Below are 22,003 nucleotides of genomic sequence, written 5' to 3'. Positions count from 1 at the left end.
CAAGTAAAAATGTGCTCTGCATTCTGTCTGAACAGCTGATATTATAAGGATGCTTGACCTAACTTGAAAGAAATCAGCATGAGGGAATATGAACATTAATGGTGGACGTCACTACTATGAAGGATATTGTGTGTCTTGGAAAGCAGAACCCATTAGCATGCATGCAACAGCCGGGTCTGTCAGGTTTGTGTCTGAGAGAGTAATGAGCTTGGCCAAAGCTTTTGCCAGTAAAAAGTACCTCTGTTCAACCTGTTCTACTTAAAATCTCAAAAATGTATCCCGGGGCAGAATAAAAAGATGGACAATGACAGCTTTGTCAGCAGTGAGGTGTTTTCTAAGTAATGACTAGATGTTTAGAGCCAAGCTGAATCTGTCTGGAGAGGATGTGTCCTGTTAGTGATAGAGCTCTGGTGAAAATCTCCTTTCGACACGAGATCTGTGAAACAGTTAATCAGTCAGGAGTTATTTTAAAGTGATTTGTTGATATTATATTTGGTAAATGAAGAGGAGTCTTAAAACATACTTTAGGAAATACAGTTAAGATTTTTTGGGGGGTAGTCACTTCTTCTCCATAATCCATTTTTTAAAACAAGTAGATTAAAGGGCAGCTGGCAAAATGTGATTATGCTCTGCCAAAATTGTTTATTCATAAAGAGATAAAGCTCGTATAACCTGTGGTAACCACTGATGCACACATATCATCAGGAACGAGGAGAATCTTGCCCCAATTTTTCTCTGACTTTGTAAAACCATAAAAGAAATATTTAAGCCATGAAGCAGGTTTTATTTTTCTCTATTCTGCAGCCAGTCTTAAAAGCACATACAGTAGGTTGTGAAAATTTCATATACTTCAAAGATTGATTGTTCAGGGATCAGGTCTGTTGGCTCCTGCTCAGAAAAGTCAGTTACTTACATCCTGTAAAGTTGAGAATTGACAGACGTTAGTCCGTGCTTCCTTTTGATCCCTGTTATGAGACACACTATGTCAATTATCTTGATGAACTGGCTCTGACAGACTGCCCAAACTAGCAAGCTGGTGTTTCTTGGCTTATTTATCCTCTGTCATCTGTGCCTGATGGCGACAGTTTTCTCATTTCTGTATTTGAACCTCTGTGACTGGCTTCTATGCATGGACTGCCTGGCATGGTGCACTGCTATTTCCAGCTTATTCCTGCAACCAGTGACTTTGTAATGTCTTGTTCTGATATTTTGTAGACACATGCAGATAGTTCCTGATTTTATCCCCTCTGTCTCAAAGTTTTCATATCAATTTCTTAAGTAAAACAGCAAGAAATGGTGTTACTGCTTGTGCTGAAAACTAAGCAGCTGAAAAATAGAGCTGTAGTAATTATCTGGGTATGTAGTTTGCTCTTCTTCGGTCTCTTTCCTGACTCTTAGAGATAAGTATGCTCCGTATCCATGCAAATGCTTGGCAGACAGTTCAATTCCTTCTGGATGAGAGATGGGGGGGGGGGGGGGGTTCTCTCTCTCTCTCTCTCTCTCTCTCTCTCTCTCTCTCTCTCTCTCTCTCTCTCTCTCTCTCTCTCTCTCTCTCTCTCTCTCTCTCCTCCTGAGTGTGTCTCTTTCCCTCTCTCCCCCTTTCCTTGCTGGCAGCAGCGTCTGGGCTGTTGGCAGGAGTGACCAGAATAAAAACAGCAGACATAGAGGAGGAAAAAAAGCAAAGTTATCCATTGAACTAGAGTCTTTGCCCTCTCCTAATTACGTCAAGTCCCGTATCTTTTCCCTTTTTTCCCTTTTTTCTTCACTCTCTTAGACTTAGTGTTAGTGATAATTAGCTAGAAGAGAATAAAACCAGCTGATCGAGAGAGGGGTGGTGCATTTTGGAGCGAGATGGCTAACAGAAACATGCTGTTCCTCTTCTGTGGACTCTTCCTCATAGTACTGATTCAGCCTTCTCTTCAAGGAGGTAAGTGTGTGCCACAGGTGATTTGAGTGGTGATCTTCGCTGCATCAATCACAGACTAAGAACAGGTGTATTTTTTTGTTTGTGTCCTTCTGAGACATGAAACATCACAACATCTTAAATGATTAAAGTTTTGCACATGCTTATCAGATTCATATTAAGACATCATATTAAGCTTAACTTATTTTTAAGCAAAGTTCTTTTTATATAATATTTTAAACATGTCATTTATTTGTTGCAGTATAGCTGAGTGACATTTTTTATTGAATAAAAGTGTTTAGTTATAACTTTGATAGTTTTGTTTTTTTTACCCAACTATAACTTTAAAAAAGACAGTTATGCAGTTACATTGTTATGTAGTTCTGCTTTGGTTGCTGATTTAAATATACTGGTAATATAAAGCTCCCATGCTGCAGTCATGAAAGTGAAAGAGTCTATCAGTCTATCTCTCTGTCTTAGTCTGTCTTATCTGCTGCATGCTCAATGAATCCCTGAATAGCTGTTTCTATCTCTTCACTGTTAAATAGAAAGGGAGTTATTCTTAGCACCATATTTACATGTGCATTGCTAATAGGCTGGATGTTATGTTTAGCATTATCCAGGGGTTGACTAGATATTTGTGTCCACAGGCTTTACATTTTTGTTGAGTTTAACAATAAGAGACGACTCTTCTGCCATAATTTTAGTGTGTGCATAATTTAAATCAAATTTTAAATGATAAAGTAACATTTCATTACATGTAGTTCTCTATAATATCTTTTCATGCCTGTATTTTTCAGCATAAGACAATTAAGTTGCATCCCACTCACACCTATGCATTCATTGTGTATATTTACATGACTCCAGACAGTGTATATAGGTGTAAAAGTGTAAAGCTTAGGATCCACCATGTAATAATTCAGGATGAGAAGGTTCCAGCTGGTCCTTCTTTTCACTCAGAAAAACCAGTAGTTTTTAATGTACCCCTGATCAACTACCAGATGGAAAAACAGTCTATGCGAGTCTCACCAAGCTTTTCTTGGAGCTACCAAGTCTACCCAAAATCCACAAAGCAGCAACATGCAGATTTGAGGAGTTCGTTTCAAGTGCAGTTTGTGTTTGGCTGAGATTCTCTCAAATATTCAACCCCCAACTGGAAAACATGTTTAGCATCTGGGACTGGGTATGCTGGAGTCAAGTCCATTTTCTGTTGTATTTATTTCCTTAAAAGTCACAGCTGTTTATGTTCCTTATCTCCCAGTGTCCAAGTGATCTTTCAGATGCATTATGGTTAGATTGTAAGATTTTGTAAAAGAAATATTTTGTCCATATTAAGTCTCACTTTTTTTTACTTGTTTGTTGGCTGTCTCTAATTTGATGATGTTTATAAGATCTACCCAGGATGTCTTTGTCAGGTCATAGATTGTAACATCAAAAAATGTATTTGCCCTTCTTCCGTCTCTGTCTCATAGCACATTTATCCTTTCTTCTCTGTGCCAGTCACATTTCACTTGAGATTTCAGGGTGCATTTGGGTAAAATATATTGCAGGTAAAGGAGCCAACAGATATCAGTACTGGCTTAAGAGCACAACTTTGATCTCAAGTGAGTGTTAAATCCATCCATAACGTTTCTGTGGTGCTTAAATCATCTCCATGTGTCTGTGCACTCAGACCTGAAATATAAAACACTCTGCTTGGCCCAAAGGTCAATTATCTGTGTGTAACATGAACCTCATTAACGCTTATTCAGTGCCTCTGCACAGAAAACTACACTTATGCTTGCGAAATTAACCACTTGAATTATGATGCCTGAATGTTTTCCATCAACAAGTGTAAATGAGTTATGGTTCTAGAGGAAACATCTGGGAAGGAGTTTGTTAATAAATATGCCCCCTGTCATCTTAAAAAACCATTTGCAGGCACTTGAGTATATTTGTTGGTTCCCCTTAGTACAATGAAAGAGGCAGACTTTCTTAAGATTCCACAAACAAACATCTGTCTTATGAATACAGTGGATGTTATTCTTACTAAATAAATGTATGTTGATGCAGCTTTGGCTCAGTAACCTGTTTTTTATTACTGCATTAGATAACTAGATTAAATCCAGCTCCAGACTGTTGATAAAATTCTTTGAATAAATTCCTAAACTAGGGAATTTAATCAAGCTCATACTTCACTGCCCTAATAAATGGAAACGAACCGCTCAACAATGTGCTTACAAATATGTACTGAAATGACACCAAGTGCTTTGTAAAGTTAATTAATGCAGAGACAGTATCAAGTGTCCCATCCATCTATTTCTAACCATGATGTATGCTGTGTTGAGCTAAGACAATCTCAACAACCAACTGGTGAACTCGTGCCAAAGTCATTAGTTTGGTTTTTATGATGGACGCTGTTAATGGCACAGTTCTGACCAGCAAAGGCCAGAGGGAGATGAAAATGGGAAAATAGCTGCGCTGTTCCTTCATAGTCTTAAAAGAATTTGTGTGATGTTTTTTTTAGTACTGCTGGAAGCTAGTTTGCCTCATTTGGCATTGGCCACATTCAGCCCTGAGACTAAGGAATTTAATACATTAATCAGTGGCAATTCCCTAGCTGTGTGTGAAGTTTAATGAAATCAGTGCCGATTGGATGGCATGCATTGGCTGTCACAAAACACTCGTGATGAATAGCAGCATTACCACAGGCATTGCTGGTAGATACCCAATCTGATTGTGTTGATTCCTCAAGCAAGTGGTGCTTCAGGCTTTATTGGTAGCGTGTGTTGTGAACACCTCTCTGGCACTAATCCCTCTTTTGGCAACGTCGAGCGCCAACCACAGCGTACTGGATTAATGTGACACAGTGGCGTCCCTGCACTCAACAACTCTGCAGTGCAATTAAAGTAACAGACCATGTGAAGTACTGTCTGAGGAAGACAGAGGTTTTTCTTCAGTGAGGTTTTTCTTGTTTTTTTCAGCGTCTTTAATGTTGGACTCACAAAGGCATTTTAATTTGTTGATGTCGAGTGGTTTAGTGTGATTTGCAGTGAGGTGACCTCATTCCGTTTTCATTTGGGTCTGAGCCTTTTAGTCACAAGCACTGTGCAAGCAGGGTTTGCAATTGTGAAAGAACTGTTATTCTACTGTATTCATGTCGTACTCTGGCACAAATCCTAGGAAAGTGTTGGGAGATTGGACAATTCTATCCACGGTTTGCAGTTTTACATCAAAGCATGTTGCCTGGCTGGGAAGTCACTTTCTGCATCAAAACTCCAAGCCAGAAGGGATTACTAACATTTTGGCCAACAGGTTTTCCTATCACCATCACTGAAACTACTGTTAAAAGTGTTGTAGTGTTCAGATCAGGGGTTAGGGATGGATGAGTTGTTTTAATAGATACATAATTCAAAAGGACTGCACTATCTACATTATAACACACATCATTTTTAGTATTAGTGTAACCTTTGTAAAACTGACTGACTGTTTAATAGAATGCGATCTCTTCATAAATGGAAAGCTGATATGATTCACAACCTAATGTGTAGATGATGCAAATGCCTGCCGGTTTCTAATGTAGCTGTGAGTTTTATGTATATTAGCAAATTGTCACCATTACTAGACAACACAGAGTTAATAATTAGTTTAGCTCTTACTCATTGGTTGTGGATAAATGTCAGTCCTGGCATCTCCCAGTCAGATGTTTGGTCTGTGATCAACCAGTGCCAAGTCTTCAACAAAGAAGCACATTAAGGCAGATGACTCATCCCAGCCACACTGCAAGCAGGCCTCACCAGTCTGTGAGCTGTTACGAGAAGTCTGCAGGCTTGCGATGCGAAATGGCTCCTGTCAGGAATGTTTTTGTCTGATGATGATATTCACATCCAAAACTCTTCTTGGTTTACACACAACATGACAATATGAGTGCAACATTAGTATGAAAATATTTTTACAATAAAAAACCATAACTGATGATGAACTGATAAGAAAAGATGGTAATAAAAATGAAGCTCTGATTAAGTGTATTACATCAATGTAATCAAAATCCTCTGGCACAAAAACATTGTATTCTGTCTTGTATTAGTTTCAGTTGACTTTTTTTGTTGGAGAGGGTAAACATGGCGCCTTTAGGTCTTTGGCATTAATGAGTTGGTCTTAACTAAACATTGGGTTGTAGCAGCACAACTACTGTCAGGTTCCCACAAACACTTTACAAAATGTCTGCAGACTGGACTGTTTGTTAGGATTTTGTTCTCAATCACATAAACCACAGATTTCATGCTTTCCCCTTTCAACTATGTAAACCGCTTTAGTCCTCGCCAGGATAAAAGAAAAATGGAAATATCAATACCTTGTTCATAAATATGATCAGATGATTCCTCGCTCAGCCACATTCTTTCTCACAATTCAGATGCCAAGCCACTATATTTCAGGAGGTTCATTCCAAAACACGATTTGATAGTTTTGCAAGCAAAAACATGCATTATATCTACACTAAATATTTCAGTTTAGTCTAGGCAAGCTTTAGTCAGGTTGCTTCTATTTTCAGGTTCCACATCAATTCATGTAATGTGTTTTGGTGTGAGAGCTGAAGATGGAGAAAAAACAGGCATTGCGTTGTGTTTAGTCTGACATTCCACATCTGATAAATGTTTTATATGACAGCACAAGAAACTTAAGGCACATGAAAAAGTGTATATAATCAGTAAATAGTAAATATATGGTCCTTTTAACATTGCATCAGTAACATTGTCATCCCTACTGTGTAAGACGGTCACATAAATCAGTTTCTGGAATGGAGTCATAATGTGAACTGTTTGTTCCACTTCCTTATAGTGATTTCACATGGTTAATGGTAATCTTCAACCATGGTTTATTCTTTCGTCATGTTCAACTCTACATCATCCACAGCTGTTACAGACACACTCTTTACTTTCAAATCCTGTAATGATCCCCTGTCAGTTTCCAGCAGGAAGGCTTCACCCATGACACCCAAAGGAAAGCAATAGACCCACAGCAAGATTAGAATCAGGTCTACGTCATTAAAATATTGCCATCTGTGGCTGTTTGTCTGCCAGTACATACTTCACACTGATGCTCTATTTCAGAGAAGTGTCACTGAAACAATGATGGGCAAGTGTAGAGAGGGAATGTAGAGTCAGGTTAGGGTATAGTGATAAGATGGATATATCCATTTTGATTCTTACTGTCTTTGATGCTCCGCATACTTTCCTCCATCCCTTTCCAACATGCTGTGGAAAATAGACAGTGCGAGGGGTGACCGACAGGCCAGCTGTCACATGTCCGATAACGGGAGATGTAAGGGTGCCAGGATCCACAATGTTTGCTTCACTGCACTGTTGCTCTGGGTTGCAGTATAAAAGCTTCCCTTAAAGAGTGAACCAAACCTCTTCCTTTGGGACAGTGGGTTTGGATGTGTTTGACCACTGCAAACAGTTGTAAGTTTGCCAAGTTTTATATTGTCAAGAATGATGGAAATATTGGTGCAGAATTGTGTAAATATCAGATGGTTGAAGTGGTGTAAACACATGACAGAATACTTTTCTTCAGGACTTCCGAAGCTATGTAGAGCACAGCATTGTGATCAAGAGTGTTAATGGTCCTGTAAGTCTTTAATGAAGGACGAGGAATGCCCTAATTAACATTTCTGAGATTGAATGTGTGAGTTATGTGTATGTACTCACATGAGTTTGTTTTGTGTGACTGAGTGCAAATTGTTACATAAACGCTTAGTCATTCAATTATTTAGCAAAAGCCCAGTAATCAAACGACCACAGCACAGGGTCATGGAAATGTCACATTACTCACTAGCTTGTTGTAAATGAAGTGAAACTAAACGCTTTTAAGTTACAAAGAGCAATTGTAAAAACTGTCATTAACATGGGAGGTACTGCGGAAAAACCCATCATCGGCTTTGGTTTGATTCAATAACAAAAAAAGTTCTGACTTACAATTTCCCAACTTTTCTGCTATTCAGTCATGATTTGTGGACCCAATAACCCAAATCCCCCATAAAATTAAATGTTTTAAGCCATCAAGTTTTTCCACATAGACTGACTTGTAGATAAATCCATGAATCACACTGTTGCATGCTTTATCACCAGCAGTGATGCTCAGGCAAAAATATCAAATAAAATAACTTGCCAGCTAAACAGTTGATAAACATGTCACTTCGTATTTTCCAGGCCGACACGCAAAACATGATGATGATACAAAACTAAACATACGGACGCTGAATACAATGCTGTCCACCTGTTAGCTTGTGTCTGATGGACTACATCATTTTATCAAAATTCAAAACAAGAAACTGAGAAACCAAAACACTCTCATACACATATGTTGTGTATGAAAATGATTTTATCTAAGCCTTTGAGTTGTCACATATTGTTCTCTGTGTGTTATATAAATACAAATAGGCAACTCCTTGGAATCAGGATTTTAAGTTATGAAATTTCTTAGTTATTGTGTTGACTTGTCAGTCACTAACCAAGTGAAAGTGTCAAGTTAGAGTTTTCACTCTAAAACACTTATGTGGTATTTTAAAACCATAATGTTGATAAATTTACTTAGAATTTTAAGGCTCAAGTTGTTTGGTGGAGTATCATACAGGCCAAAATACAGTTTAAAATGTGTTACGCAGCCACCACGTCCCTGTGGGCTCCACATGTGTCACTGTTAGGCTGGAATTTGGTCAACCCAAGTAGGAGCGATAAACTTTGTCCACCAGCTCCATTTATGTGGACCCTTTAGACATTTAGAGGATTCCTACATATGGTATTCATGTCAGCAATCGTCATCAAAGTCACTTCAGACTGAATACAAGTCAGTTTTTCGACCACTAAGGTGATGTTAAAGTCATACATTTTACCATACTGCCTGTAAGAGGTTAGGATATGTGTGTGGAGGGGATGGGATTAGGGAAAAAAACAGGGAAGAATGAAAAAATAAAATTTACAATATAAATATATCTGGGAAATCATATATTCAAGTCCAGACACTTGTTCTTGACCTCGTGATTGACATGGAAACTTTTCAGAAGTGCCAGTATAGCACTCCTGGACCATGTACAGTATTGTACAAATCTGTTTGACTTATTTCCCTTCTGCTGTTGACTGGCTGCATTCATAGCCAGCACGCCATCTAATGTGAGTCTCATGGTTGGAACTCATTCAAAGCCAAAGTGAAGATAAATTTAAATCACTGTCAGGAATCCTGTGAGTGAATCTACACCATCACCCTCTCAGTCCACTCAGAGCAGCTATGAACTTTTTAGCCTAAAGACAAACCACAAGGAGACTGTCCTCCCAAGAAAAATGACAGTCCCCTAGAGGCCATTATTATGACAGGAGCAAAGGAGGAAATCGGGTGATGTCATTGTAGAGTGACAAAGTCTGTGTGGGGACGAGGTCAGGGTGGTCGGATGGGTCAACAAAACACTGAACCGCTATTTATTTCCTGTTTCCTACTGCGAGTCAAAATTGTTTATTCGAAACCATCACTACAATTGTTACCCAACCTTAACCACATCGTTATTATTGTAACCATGGCGACGAAGGTCCCTTAATTTTAACTAAATTAAACCGTGATGTGTCCCAAACCTCAATGGAGTTCTTATTTGAACCCAAATAATGATGTTTCCCTAAACCTAAATAAGTTGTTTTTGTGCTTAAACTTAACCAAATCTTTATCCTAGTATTGCTACATCGTAAAATGTATTAATTTATCAACTTGGATTTGTACCAGTTTTGGCATAGACAAATGATGTCCGGCCGATAGAGGCGTCAGCTCAGAAAATGCCTTCGTGTTGCTCTGCAGTGGGCCAACAATGTATTGTGCAGTTTAATTCAGGGGACTTGTTGGCACAAGAGACTATTAACAGTTTATCTGTGCGAACATAAAAACAAACCACAACAGTAGACATGCTTAGTCCACAATCTAAAGTTTATTACTTGGTTACTACATGATTCTTCTATCTCACCTTTGGCACATTGTCCATCTTAGCAAGTTGTGAAATTCTCTCACATTTCTTGCTCTCTTCAGTAGAATAATATAGGCTTAAGTAATGACTTTGACTTTTCATCTTCGAGTTTCCCAGATTTATACATGTTAGGCTGTATTTGACAGTCTTACTTTTTTCCTCTTCTTCTCCGTGAGTAATTGTTTCAGCAACATAAGATCAATATTAAAAATAACTGAATAATAAAACAAACGTCCAAGTCTTTCCCAGGGTTTTATATTCGCCAACATTAATCATATCCCAAACACTCATGGCAAACTGTTGACTAAAGTCACATAAATTTTGCTTTGTCTAATCCCTTGTGCTCTACAAGTCAGTCTTGTCCATCACATACATTCCAGCACATTCTCATGACCTGGCTGAGATCACTAGGAATGCAAGCGCATGATGATGATGACGATAATTAGGACAATCATGAAGAAACCTTCAGATTTATTGAGGTAGGTCAGGTCACTTGGCAGAGGTCAGTATGTGCCTTATTTGGAAGTGTGGTCTCGATGAACCTATTGCACTCTGTAAAAGTGGTACAGTAGCACGATTGGATCCTGAGCATAGGAAAACTGGACCAGACACACACTCCCCTTTTCCTCGCTTGCCACGCCGAGACAGGAAATCCTCCTTTTGATTGTGAAATGAAGGAGCAGGATTGAAAACAATCACTCCACCCTCATCATGTGGTGCCTGCACCTGAGATCTCAGCAATGGAATCAATATCACTGACAGACAGACATACACTGAACGCAGACGAATGCACACACATATTCAGACTTGAATTAGTTCTGTGATAATCAAATACAGACCTCTGTATATTTTTACTTGGTTCTCATTTTTATTTGAGCCTGCAGAATTTCAAGATCTTTTCAATCAGTCTGCAGTATCACAAGGACAAACCTCAGAAAATCTGATCTGTTTCCACCATCGTCCAGCTCCATGATCATCACAAGATGAAGCTAAAAGGCATCCTGCCTCTCATCTGCCCGTGGGTTCATTCATGGAGTCATTTTCTGTCCAAAGTCATGGCCACCACCATAACTGTTTCCATTTACACTCCCCCTGAAAGAAAAACAAGGCCAATTCTCTGACATTGTACATGACCATACTCTGTGAACTCTAGTTGGCACAGTGCTTCTTGCTTGAGAAAAGAAAACCCTCTCTTAAACAAAAACAGGCAAATGTTTTTAGCTCATTCTAATCCAATTTTAGTGAAGTTTTTGAGTATCTAAGTGAATATGACAATGTTGTCCTAGCTAACTTTAACATAAACAACTCACAGTTACATCAACATGTTTAGATTTTGCGGAGGAGATGTTCAGAGTTTTTTAACTTCCTTGCTCATTTTCTTTGTGAGCCATTCATCCCACACTTTCTATTCTTAAATATAGTGACTATCCTCTACATGCTGTCATACCTTCACAACCCATCCAACAATTGATTCTTACATTACCTTTCTGTGTTTCACAGTTAACTCGTCTCCACTGATTGGCACTAACTGCTCATTGTGTCAACTTTACAATGGAAAGAATACTGTTGTAATTGTGGCAGAAACCCATTAATATGTCACAGCTCATTAGAGAAAAGGTCCAAGCCTTCTTCAGTGACATGGAGCAATATGCTGGCATAGGTAATAAACTGCTCGGACTTTTAGCTTTTGGCAGTGGCGTGTGTCATGAAATTTCATTCGGCTAGATCGGACAGTAATACCTTGTAATGTCCGTCCCTAATGGCCACACTCAGCGGACAGAACACAAAGCACAGTGTTCACACGCTAATAAACACATGAACGCCTTTGACATGTGGTTTAAATTAATTGGCCTCCCTACACAAGTAAGAACCTTTAAATATAATAATCATCAGCGATTCTACAGCCCTATTCTCTCCATAATGTTGTGTTTTTTGTTATATAAACCAAGTTTTTCTCTCACAAAATATAACTTGGATTTAGCTGTTAGTCCTCCCAGATCAACTAGAGCCATTTTTTCCTCCCTTGCTATTATTTCTGTTGTTGTTCCTTGCACACATGAGGCCACCATGTCTGGAATCCAAAACGACCATCTCAGGAGTTACTCCGGACCGCAGCCAGAAATCAGGCCAGAAAGGAGGCTAGGGGATGTAGGTGGGGGTTGAGGGTGTCTACAGCGCTTGCAGCAGCTTTCTGAAAGAAGGTTTCCAACTGCAGTACCTCATCAAAAGGAAAACAACAATAATGTTCTCCTAATCAAGCCAGTGAAGTTTTTCTTTATAAATTGACTTTTGCTCTGGCTGTTGTGTTCATGTTTCATTGTGCACGCCATCACTGCCATGACTTAAGGCAGATGTCTATGTCAAATACAGTTTTTCAGTTTTGCTGTCTGGGTCACAGATGATAAATTTCTTTGGGAATGTTAATGTAATGTCTAATAAATAGGGTCATTGTTTAGAAATGCTGTTACAAGCATTGCAATGAAAAATAAATATTGATGCCTGAGAACTGTTTGACCTTTTGTTTTTTCTTTTCTGTTTCTGTTGTAGGTGTGTATGTACCACCTGGTGCTGGGATAGGACCAGGAGGCGTCGGACCAGGAACTGGATACTTTCCAGGTAACAAAGCCTCCAATGTCTGTCTGGACAGTTTAAACTAAAATAATCCAGAACACAGCCACAACAAACAAAGTCTGTTTTTACTTTAGCGGAAATCGCAGTTAAATTACTGCACTGTAGACCAGACGTTTTACTAAAAAATACCTATATTTGAAACTGAAATTAAACTTAAAGTACTTTTTAAATTTATAGAAATGTAAAGTTTGTAGTGGATGATTTAAAAAATACAAAAACAGTATTAAGTGTTTCTTTATCAATAAAAACATTTGACAGCTTTATTGAACTACTTCAGATGGTCTGAAATAACTCACATCTTTGGTTTTCCGCAAGAGAACAAGTGCTCTTTCTTTTTCCTTCTTGTGATACTGTGTTCTCAGTGTGGTAAACAAACAGCAACTACATTTTCTAGGATTGATAACTGCTTTGTTCATTCAATCTGTTTTGACTTAACATTCAGTACATCTTCCCTTACTCAGTTAGAAGGGAGTATTAAGTAATTTCCGACCACATTGTGGAAATATCTGTTTGGACTTTCTCTGCTAATAAATTTGAATAAAACAACTGTTCACCATTTTTTTTCAACTTTCTGACTGTGCACAAAGGTCCATGTACAACCAGCTGTTTTATTTTTTTCTTGTTTGGTTTGTGTTGACCTCTGCTGTTAAGTTTCTTTGTCCACTTTACATTTGAAATAGAAGTGTGAACCACTATCTTAACAACTATTATCACGTGAACAAGCACAAACACAAATACATGTACACATACTGTACATAAGATAGATATATACAGTACTTTTATGGTCACATTTGAAAAAATTAACATACATTTATATGACACAAACTTTCTTATTGATGTATGCTCCGTTGTGACATAAAAAAAGATACATAAATATGTACAGTACATAAGCATACAAAAGCACATTTCAGCAAAGTGCACAAGATGCCACGCTCGCTTGATGTCCCAAGAGAAAGTAAGAGAAAAGTCAGCTGGTGTAATGATGAATTTCTGGGCCAAGAAACTGTCCATTACATCACTACATGTAGGCATACCATAAGTCAATTCTCTGTGCGATTGTTGTTTTACAAGGATCTACTGGAGGAGTCCCGGCGGGCTATAAACCAGCGAAAGCAGCAGGTGAGTAGAGAAGACATTAGATTTATGATTTTTTTCCCCCCATATATAAAATGGGCTTTTAAGAATCTCATGTGGTTCATCATGAGCTGGTGCACTACTGTTTCAGTAATTTGGATATGAGAATCTACTAAACTTCTATCATTAAGCTTTCTGTGAAATTTTTACGGAACATGTTTTCAATGTATTAAATTGTAATGTAAAATATTTATAAATCAGTACTAGTAGTCAGCACTTGAAGTTTTTAGATCAATTATCATTAATTATTCATTATTCACAATAATTCACTAAAGTCTGTTTTGTGGTTAGTGTTAGGGTCAGGGGATTAGGTTTAGGGATACCAAGGTGATTTTATGATTAATCAAATGTTTGGTTTAACTGGTCAGTCAGTCATTCTTTCAAATAATCTAATAGCTTTATTCAAAAAGGTTCATTCCAATAAAGTTTGCTTTTACTTCTTATACATTTTTTTCTTTAAATAAACATCTATAAAGTAATTTTCCTTCTGTAATCTTTCAGTCATGAAAGCAGTGTTGCTTTCTCTGAGCTCTGCTTATCTTTTCCAAGTGGCCTTGGCCTTCATTGTTCTTTCTGCACAGCCACAGATATTCTCTCTGGTGTTTGTCATTCACACATTCAACAGATACACTCAGCCCTGCAGGCACAGTCCACCTTGGCAACAGTTCACCAACCATAGACAGTGTCCTGGCATGGCCCCAGCTCCCATTTGCTGAACAACTTTAAACACGTGTCCTCTTGACACCTTTTTTTTTTTTTAGCTTTAAGTGCTAAACCCATGACTTCAGCAACATCTGCTGTGATGACCGTATTGAATAGTGATGGTCTTATACTGTAAGTTCTTAGTTAGATGTTTTAAGTTGTATCCGAGTGCTACTGTATGCACAAGCTATAGTTTTATGTTAACAAAAACAAGAAAAAACAGATTGCCTGTCGACACTTAACTGTGGTCTTGTCAGATCTGGGGGGAAACACATGTTGGGACTTCCTTGTCACACCACCACAAGATTAGAATAATTAAATCTAAGGGATATTGCTGTGGGAAAAAACATGTGTTCAGGGGCCAACCACTGTTGTTAAACCAGTTTAATAGAAAACATTATGAGGTTTGCGGTTTGGAAATGTGATATCTGTTGCACATTTCTCTCAAAAATCCTATACAAAGATCATTGTGACATGGTGACCCGACATGAACATTGTTGATAATGGTGTTAATATTGGCAGCACCTGACATCTGTCTCTGTTTGACACTGACAATAGGAGGTTATGGAACTGGAGCCCGCGGTGTAGGCCCAGGTGGTTTGGTGCCAGGAGGCATTGGACCTGGTGGCATTGGAGGATTGGGAGCAGGTATGAAAATAAAAAACCTAGAAGACAGGTTTTCTTGTTTTTTGTTTTAGCAGCGTCTGTCAGTTACCCATATTCAGGGCCCTCACCAACATCTCAACATCATTCATAGGAAAAAAAAAACAACTATGTTTAACAGTGCCTTTAATACATGTACTTAGTCTCAACTATATTAATTGATATCAATACAAAATGAAAAGGAGTATCCTGTAAATCAAGATCAAGACGTCTATGTATTAAAGGTGTGGAAAATGCTTTATTATTGCAGGAAAAAACATAACTCTTTTTTTCACCTAACAGGACAAGGTGGAAAGGCCCCTAAACCTGGTAAGTTGGAGCATTTATATTATTATGTGTTGTGGAAAGTGGTGTAAAGGATGGACATATATGTGACAAGAATTAGTATGCTTTTTAGATATTTGTATCAGTTATATTTTGAAGATGTGTGTATAGCTTTAAAGTAATGCATTAATAGAAGCAAAAAAGATTTCTTTTTTTAAAACATGGAAAATTCCTCTGCATTACTTTGAGCAGAAAAGGCTGAAGTACCCTGAAAGGAAGGAAACTGAATGTATTGTTATTGGGTGGATAAAGTAGGTTAATGTATAGAATGCATTAGGTTAACACACCAACAACATAGAGAGACCTGCACAGACGAAGGTCAATGACTTAAGAGAAACAGTCTTTTGATTGGTTGTCACCAGGTTCTTCTTATCACTCTGTGTTATCGCCAGTGTTGGTTTACACTGGCTTTGCAGCTGTTTCAACGGTCCTAATTGGGTGGGACCTTACAGAGATTCCACCACTCCTACACCTTTGCCATAGTAGGGAGTGATGATTGGCAGAGTGTAAACGGCCATCAACGCCTGCCAAACAATGGTGCCAGAGCACTGATTAATGTTATTGTAATGTTAGACCCTTACAATATCTGGAAACCTCCTTGTTGAAATTTACCACAGCCCTCCTGTCCGATACTGTACAATATTTTCCTTTGCTGTATTTCAGTCTGCAGTACATTGGTGCTTTAGCAATGTTTAGCTATCGTTTAATTTCCGTAATTACTGCTGATACGATCTCAGCCTACCTTTATGTGTTTAGAAAGATAAGGAACCTAGCAGACGTCTTATAGTCCTGATAACACATGGAGCGGGTTACAGAAGGGTCTCCCTGGAGTGCCCAGCCCCACCCTCTATCAAGAGCTGCAGGAGAGCCATTTTGTGAAAGTGACCTAATATCCAGTATTCAGTGGAAGTTGATTTTGGCTGGGATAAGCACACTATTAGTGGGGAAGTATTGCGCTAGCTTTTGTATGCATTTATGTTCTGCCTCTCTCTCACAGTGGACATGGGAAAAATTACATCAGTAAGAAAAATGAAAGCATATTTTGTTAATAAAATAAATAAATAAAATTAAATCAATTTGGGTGTGGGTGCTCCCTTCCATATTCATTACTAATCTCTGCTGGAAGAAAAGAAACCCTCTAACATAGAGGCAACAGTTATAGTCTCTTTGTTTTAAACATTTTTGTAATCAGAAAGGAGGCTTACATTTACAAAGGGGTTGTATTATGTCCCACTGCATGGCTGCAGTTATGTTCAGTAATCTCTGAATGTTGGTTTCCATCAGTGGTGACTTTTCATATCAGTGATTTAGATGCCATCAGAAGAATATCGGCTGAGGCAATCCAAAATTGGATGTAAGACCTTTCTACGTATTTTAATATAAATCTTCCATTACTACACAAATGTACATCTAAAAGTTCACCAGCATGTAAGCCTCACACAATGGCAGGTTGAATCCATCTGCTTGAGTTACTCAGTGTTTGGCTTGCATCGCAGAAAACATGCCAGAATAAATTCCTTTCTGCCAGCATAAGAAAAATCGTTTACCCTTTAATATATTAAGCACAATGAAAAAGATTCTGTTGCTAAAGAGAGGCACATGCAAAAGGTGAACCGCGCTTAGATACACACATTGAGAGAGCTGCCATTCATTCTTATGTGTAAGCCAAGCAGTGACATTGCATTCCACAGATATGCACCTTGCCTGGCCAGTAATGGAGAACAGCAGCTGGCGATGTGAGTAGCGTGACTGCAGTGAATTGCAGCGTAGCTCATGCAAGACCTTGTAAATGTTACACTAATTGTGAAGACTGTCAGCATCCAGCTTTGACAATACACCGAAAGTTGGAAAGGGGAAGTTTTATGAACAGCTGTTAGACACTGTCGTCTTTCCTGTGCTCCTCAAGTAAAGGTGGATTCAATCCTCGTGCTGTCATTGCCAAAACTTGATTTTTGTAGGATAACCTCTTACCACTTTCAGGCAGTGTGAGGGCAGTATCAATCTAGGAGATGATAAAATGAAAAATTATATGAACAGTCAAAATCTATAAGCAGTTTCTTTTAGTTTGCCCCTTCTGAGATTATACTGTAGGTATCATAGAGTAGCTGCATGAAATACACTAGTCACCACTGGACTATTAATATTTTGTCCATCTTATTTAAATTAATAAATGTAAGACACATTTTTTGTATGATCCCATATAATTCATCAGCAACACAAAAACTCTAAAACAATGTTGTTTTTGTTTTGTCTTTTAAATCCTGTATGAAGTTATGATTTATTGCAGACCTGTTTGTTTAGAACTGGCCACTGAGTATATATAGTCCTTACTTGCTGCATGTGAAGACAGCATTGCACATATTTGGACAGGAAAGCGTTTTTCATGTTGCCTCCCTATTGCCTCTAAATAAACACAGCAATACAAAGTAATGGAAAAATTGCGAAAATAATCACAACAATTAGGTGCAAGATATAATCATACTTGGAAAGATGTTTGAACTGCAATGCATGTGTAATCTAAGATGATGGATTACATTGGTCAATGCAGCTACATGTCTCGGCAAGTTGTTTTTGACAGCGTTCAGAAATCTTGGATCACTCTGCGAGCGCACTTCAGTTTGCAGTAGATCAGACAGTTGTAGCCTCTGATTGTAGCAAATACATACGCAGGTCTACAGTTTTCAGAGCCTGTTGCCAACATTTGAAGCTGGTATTCATTTTATGGCTTTTTCTAAGAATATTTCTCATGTGCAGCTACTAAGAAAATTGTTATTTCACCACCAAAACCACCACTTTGTACCATGATGAATATTGTGAGCACCTTTCTGAAATGTGAAATGCACAGCTTATGGATACACCTGATTCTTCTGGTTCATCATTTAACCCTCTGGTTCATATTGGGTCATTGTTTGAAGAAGAACAAAGTGTACTTGCCTGCTTCACAACAGGAAGATACTGAGGAAAGGTAGAAAGGAAGACAGAGAAGAGACAGTGTGGAAGCAAGGAGGATGGAAAATACCAAAAACATACATATTGCATATATGTCATAATTATAAACCACTCACACACACAAACACACAGCATTATATGCAACACACATGCTTAGATATCTTGCTGACAAAGAGGAGACAGATAGATTGAGGTGAGGATGAAAGTGTTTAGCCAAAAGAAGATGAGTTTGGAAGAGGTCTCGTCTCCTGGAACACAGATGCTTTTTATTACTGGAGCTCAGACCTGTCCTCGGAGCTGTCAGACACTGGAAGCATCTGCATGTGAATGTGGCTGACCCAGAGAGTATGCAAATATGTTTATGATCTTCATTATTCGTTATTACAAGTGAGCACATGTGCGCACACACAGACACATAAATACTCAGAATGTATCCTGACAGTGGTTTGGGGACATATTGTATCCTTTCTGGCCACATACACAGACACATGCCATTAATCAAGTGCTGCTTATTCTGTCACTATGTAAAATATGGCATTTTTCTCTGTTTATACCACCTAAATATCCTTCCTCCTCAATCTGCCCTACATCAAGTCTTAGTTGCAAACTTTCAATATCTTGGAACCTAAACTGTCTGCAGAGGAAATGTTTAGGAAATGTTTGTTTTTTTCTAAATATCAGAGCCACCCCCACACTCAACTCAGCCCACCCAACATACACACACACAACCACCATATCTTTTTTGTTCACATTGTAAATGTTGTTTCCTCAAACAGTTTCTTTCCTGGATGGGGTCACCAGATGTTTTTTGTGAATAATCTCACTAATTTATCTAAATAGTTAAAATGATATCAGAGTAAAGCAAGATAAAATGCAAGATAAGATATGGGATTCATTAGTTGTTATTGGTGTGTAATGATTCATGCATGCCTCACATTACAGGTTATAACTGATATTTTCCCCATATTGAACCGATACGTTGTAACTCAATAGCAGCTCCCAGCCTTTTATCGACCCGTTCTGTGTCAGGACTGTGTAGTTAGCATTTTACCACCAATGGGGTTTTTTTATGTTCACTGTGTGAGTTGATGAGCCATCCTTTGGCATGCTCTCACAACCTCTCCCGTGCTCCCTTTGCCAGTACTGTAGGTCTGGAGCATGGACGACTATCCTTATCCATCTGGCAGCACAGCCCAAGTGTTGTTTACACAATGATGGAGAAATTTCAGCCCATGAAGACAGATGGCCGGTTGAACGACCTGGTTGTAATCAGTGGTAGAAGCGGACTGAAGTCTGTTAGGTCTGTGATCCTGTTGTGTGGATTTGTGGCGTAGAGTAGAAGAGTTAAGAATTTTCAGTAGATAAGTATTCTCAACCTTTGTACCATGCCACACTTCAGAAGCTGCATAACAATTATGCAATCCAAAATGTCAATTGAAGCATTTTTTAAGACATAAAAGGCTGAAGAGTCTCCCGACACAGTATAATGGCGATGAACTTGAGAGCAAGATAGGCTTCTGCATATTTTCATGTTGGCTCAATGAGCCTCACCTGTTTTCATTTTCTTCCCTGTCAAAAATGTGTCCATCTAGGCAACAGTACATGTTTTACTATCTGAATACATTTGGCTAACTTGAATGTTGCAGGCCTTTGTAGCATCAGAGCACTCGCATTTCTAACCCATCATCATTTAGAAAGTCACTGCAAAAGGTGTCCATTGAATGTTATTTATTCTCATATTTATCTCTATTAAATCTTGTGTTTCCAGTGCAATTTTTTTTCTTTTCCAAAATATGTTTTGAAATAATGTGTGTCATTGAAAGTATCTGACCCCATTGAAAATATGTTTTCCTGTATTTCTCAATAGTTGTCAGGGTGCAGTTCTGGACTAAATGACTTGCGGAAACGAATGGTGTTTAAATGACTTTAGACCTATTGTCCTTCCTTCCTTCTACACTGCACTTAGTTTTTGTAACAGCTTTTTCACTGTCAGTGACATAATTTATCTTCTTCACTTGTTTTCCTTCGTATTGTATCCCATATGTTTCCCACAGTGAAATGTGTCATATGTCTGCCCTATGATCGTAGCCTTCGTAATGACGGAAGGAAGAAAATGCTTTTAGGGCCGACTCGATGAAGCTAACATCAATGTTTCAATGTGCATGTTCTGTGTCGAGCTGACCTGTTGAACACTGGTCTCTTTTCTCAACCCTGAGTTGTCAGAAAAGTATTCAGTGGAATGGCAGTTAGATGCATATGTGGACCATCTGGTAGTGGAAACATACTTGGCCAACATTACATACCATGGCCACAGGCTGCACTTGTTGATTAGTTTTCTCGCATTATACATCATTTGCACAATTGATCTTCTCTAGACATAGTACATACTGGTCAGAGATCTGCAGTTTTTCTTAACTGGATTCTCTAAGTGCACATGTACTCTTTGTACTACACTCTAATGCTTGCAGTGTGCTTCTGCCTTATCTGCGTGCCTTTACAGTACATGCTGTGAGTGTGTTTGCCAAGCTAAAATGAGTGATGGTATGAGTGCTAGGTTAGGAATAATCTTCAGACATATTCAGGGGGCTCAGTGTTGGCGGAGCAACTGTGACATTCCTTTAGTGGTGGATAAAAAGAAGAATAGCAAAGCCTCTCAACTCTCACAGAAACCAGTAAAAGCGATAGTTGTTTGGTTGGATTGAAAGCTTATATCATGTCATGCTCTGCTCTGTATGAGTTGTAGAATAAACAATGAGATCACAACCTGAGTGGATATGATGTACAAATTAGCACAGTTTGAATTAAAGGACAGCAGTAATGTCTATACACAGATGTGCTTGAAATAAGGCATGTGTTTGCAGAGTTGTGCTGAGGTGGGAGACTCACACGGACTCAGGCTGGTGAGGTCAGTCAGCACCGGACGTCACTGGGCAAGGCAGCCAGGTTTGGCACGATGGCGGTGCTTGTAATCCACATACGCATGGTTACTTTTACAGTTACTATTAATTTGGAGTCATTTGTAAGAATTGCTCAGCGCCTCAGAGATGATGTCTGTGTGTGTTCTGATGCCCAAGTGTGTGGGTGGGTGAGACCCTCCAAAGTTCGATCATCGGTGTGAGAGCTTACCACATAATGAAACCGAACTGTCTTTTTTAGTATGATGCAAGTGTCCCCTATTAAAGTAAAGCTGACCACCCATTACAGCAATGACTAAGTACATCGACATAGCAGCTTGGAAGTCCAGTTTTATTACACAGATTTCTACCTGGATGTTGTCCCAAAAGCAGAGATTTAAAGAGAGTGAGGCAATCTGAGACCCTTCCCCTGTTTTTCTGTAGGAGCTCTGACAGTTGTGCACTTGGGGTCATCTGGCAAGGCGGGAGGCTGAAGCTTTGAGACTTATCATAGATAGTGTCAATGACTGCATGGAAAAGGAAAGCGAAAACAATAAAAAGGCTTGCCGCCAAAGTCGGCTGGCTCACACCAGCCAGTGAGGGGGAGATTTTGTGTGTGGTGGTGCGACAGTGCAAATACTTAATTAGTCCAACATGCAGCTAGTCCTGCTTCTCCCAGCTCGGTGGCCGTGACTGACAGCACAGAGAACCTGAAAGTGACAAGGAGCAGGGGAGGTCATAGGAGAGGGAAGGGAGAGAGAGCAGGGGGGGGGCTTCAGTGTGTCCACTTGTCTCACGCGATCTGGAATCATTACAACACCT

At 38.9% G+C, this 22,003-nt stretch overlaps 1 protein-coding gene across 1 annotated transcript in view; it reads left to right on the top strand.

Annotated features, from left to right (window-relative positions):
- The first annotated feature begins 1,647 nt into the window (after positions 1-1,647).
- The window catches only part of elna (elastin a), a 37,218-nt gene continuing 16,862 nt past the window's right edge, over positions 1,648-22,003 (top strand). Inside the window, exons 1-5 of the mRNA XM_062419385.1 lie at positions 1,648-1,927; positions 12,432-12,500; positions 13,587-13,634; positions 14,910-14,999; positions 15,297-15,323. Coding sequence (XP_062275369.1) covers positions 1,852-1,927; positions 12,432-12,500; positions 13,587-13,634; positions 14,910-14,999; positions 15,297-15,323 — 310 coding nt within the window. The 5' untranslated portion in view covers positions 1,648-1,851. The remainder of the gene's footprint in view (positions 1,928-12,431; positions 12,501-13,586; positions 13,635-14,909; positions 15,000-15,296; positions 15,324-22,003) is intronic.

This window comes from Scomber scombrus, chromosome 5, assembly GCF_963691925.1.
Source record: "Scomber scombrus chromosome 5, fScoSco1.1, whole genome shotgun sequence".
Classification (NCBI taxonomy): Eukaryota; Metazoa; Chordata; class Actinopteri; order Scombriformes; family Scombridae; genus Scomber; species Scomber scombrus.
The sequence above is the reverse complement of the archived record's forward strand: the minus strand, read 5'-3'. Positions and strand labels throughout refer to the sequence as shown.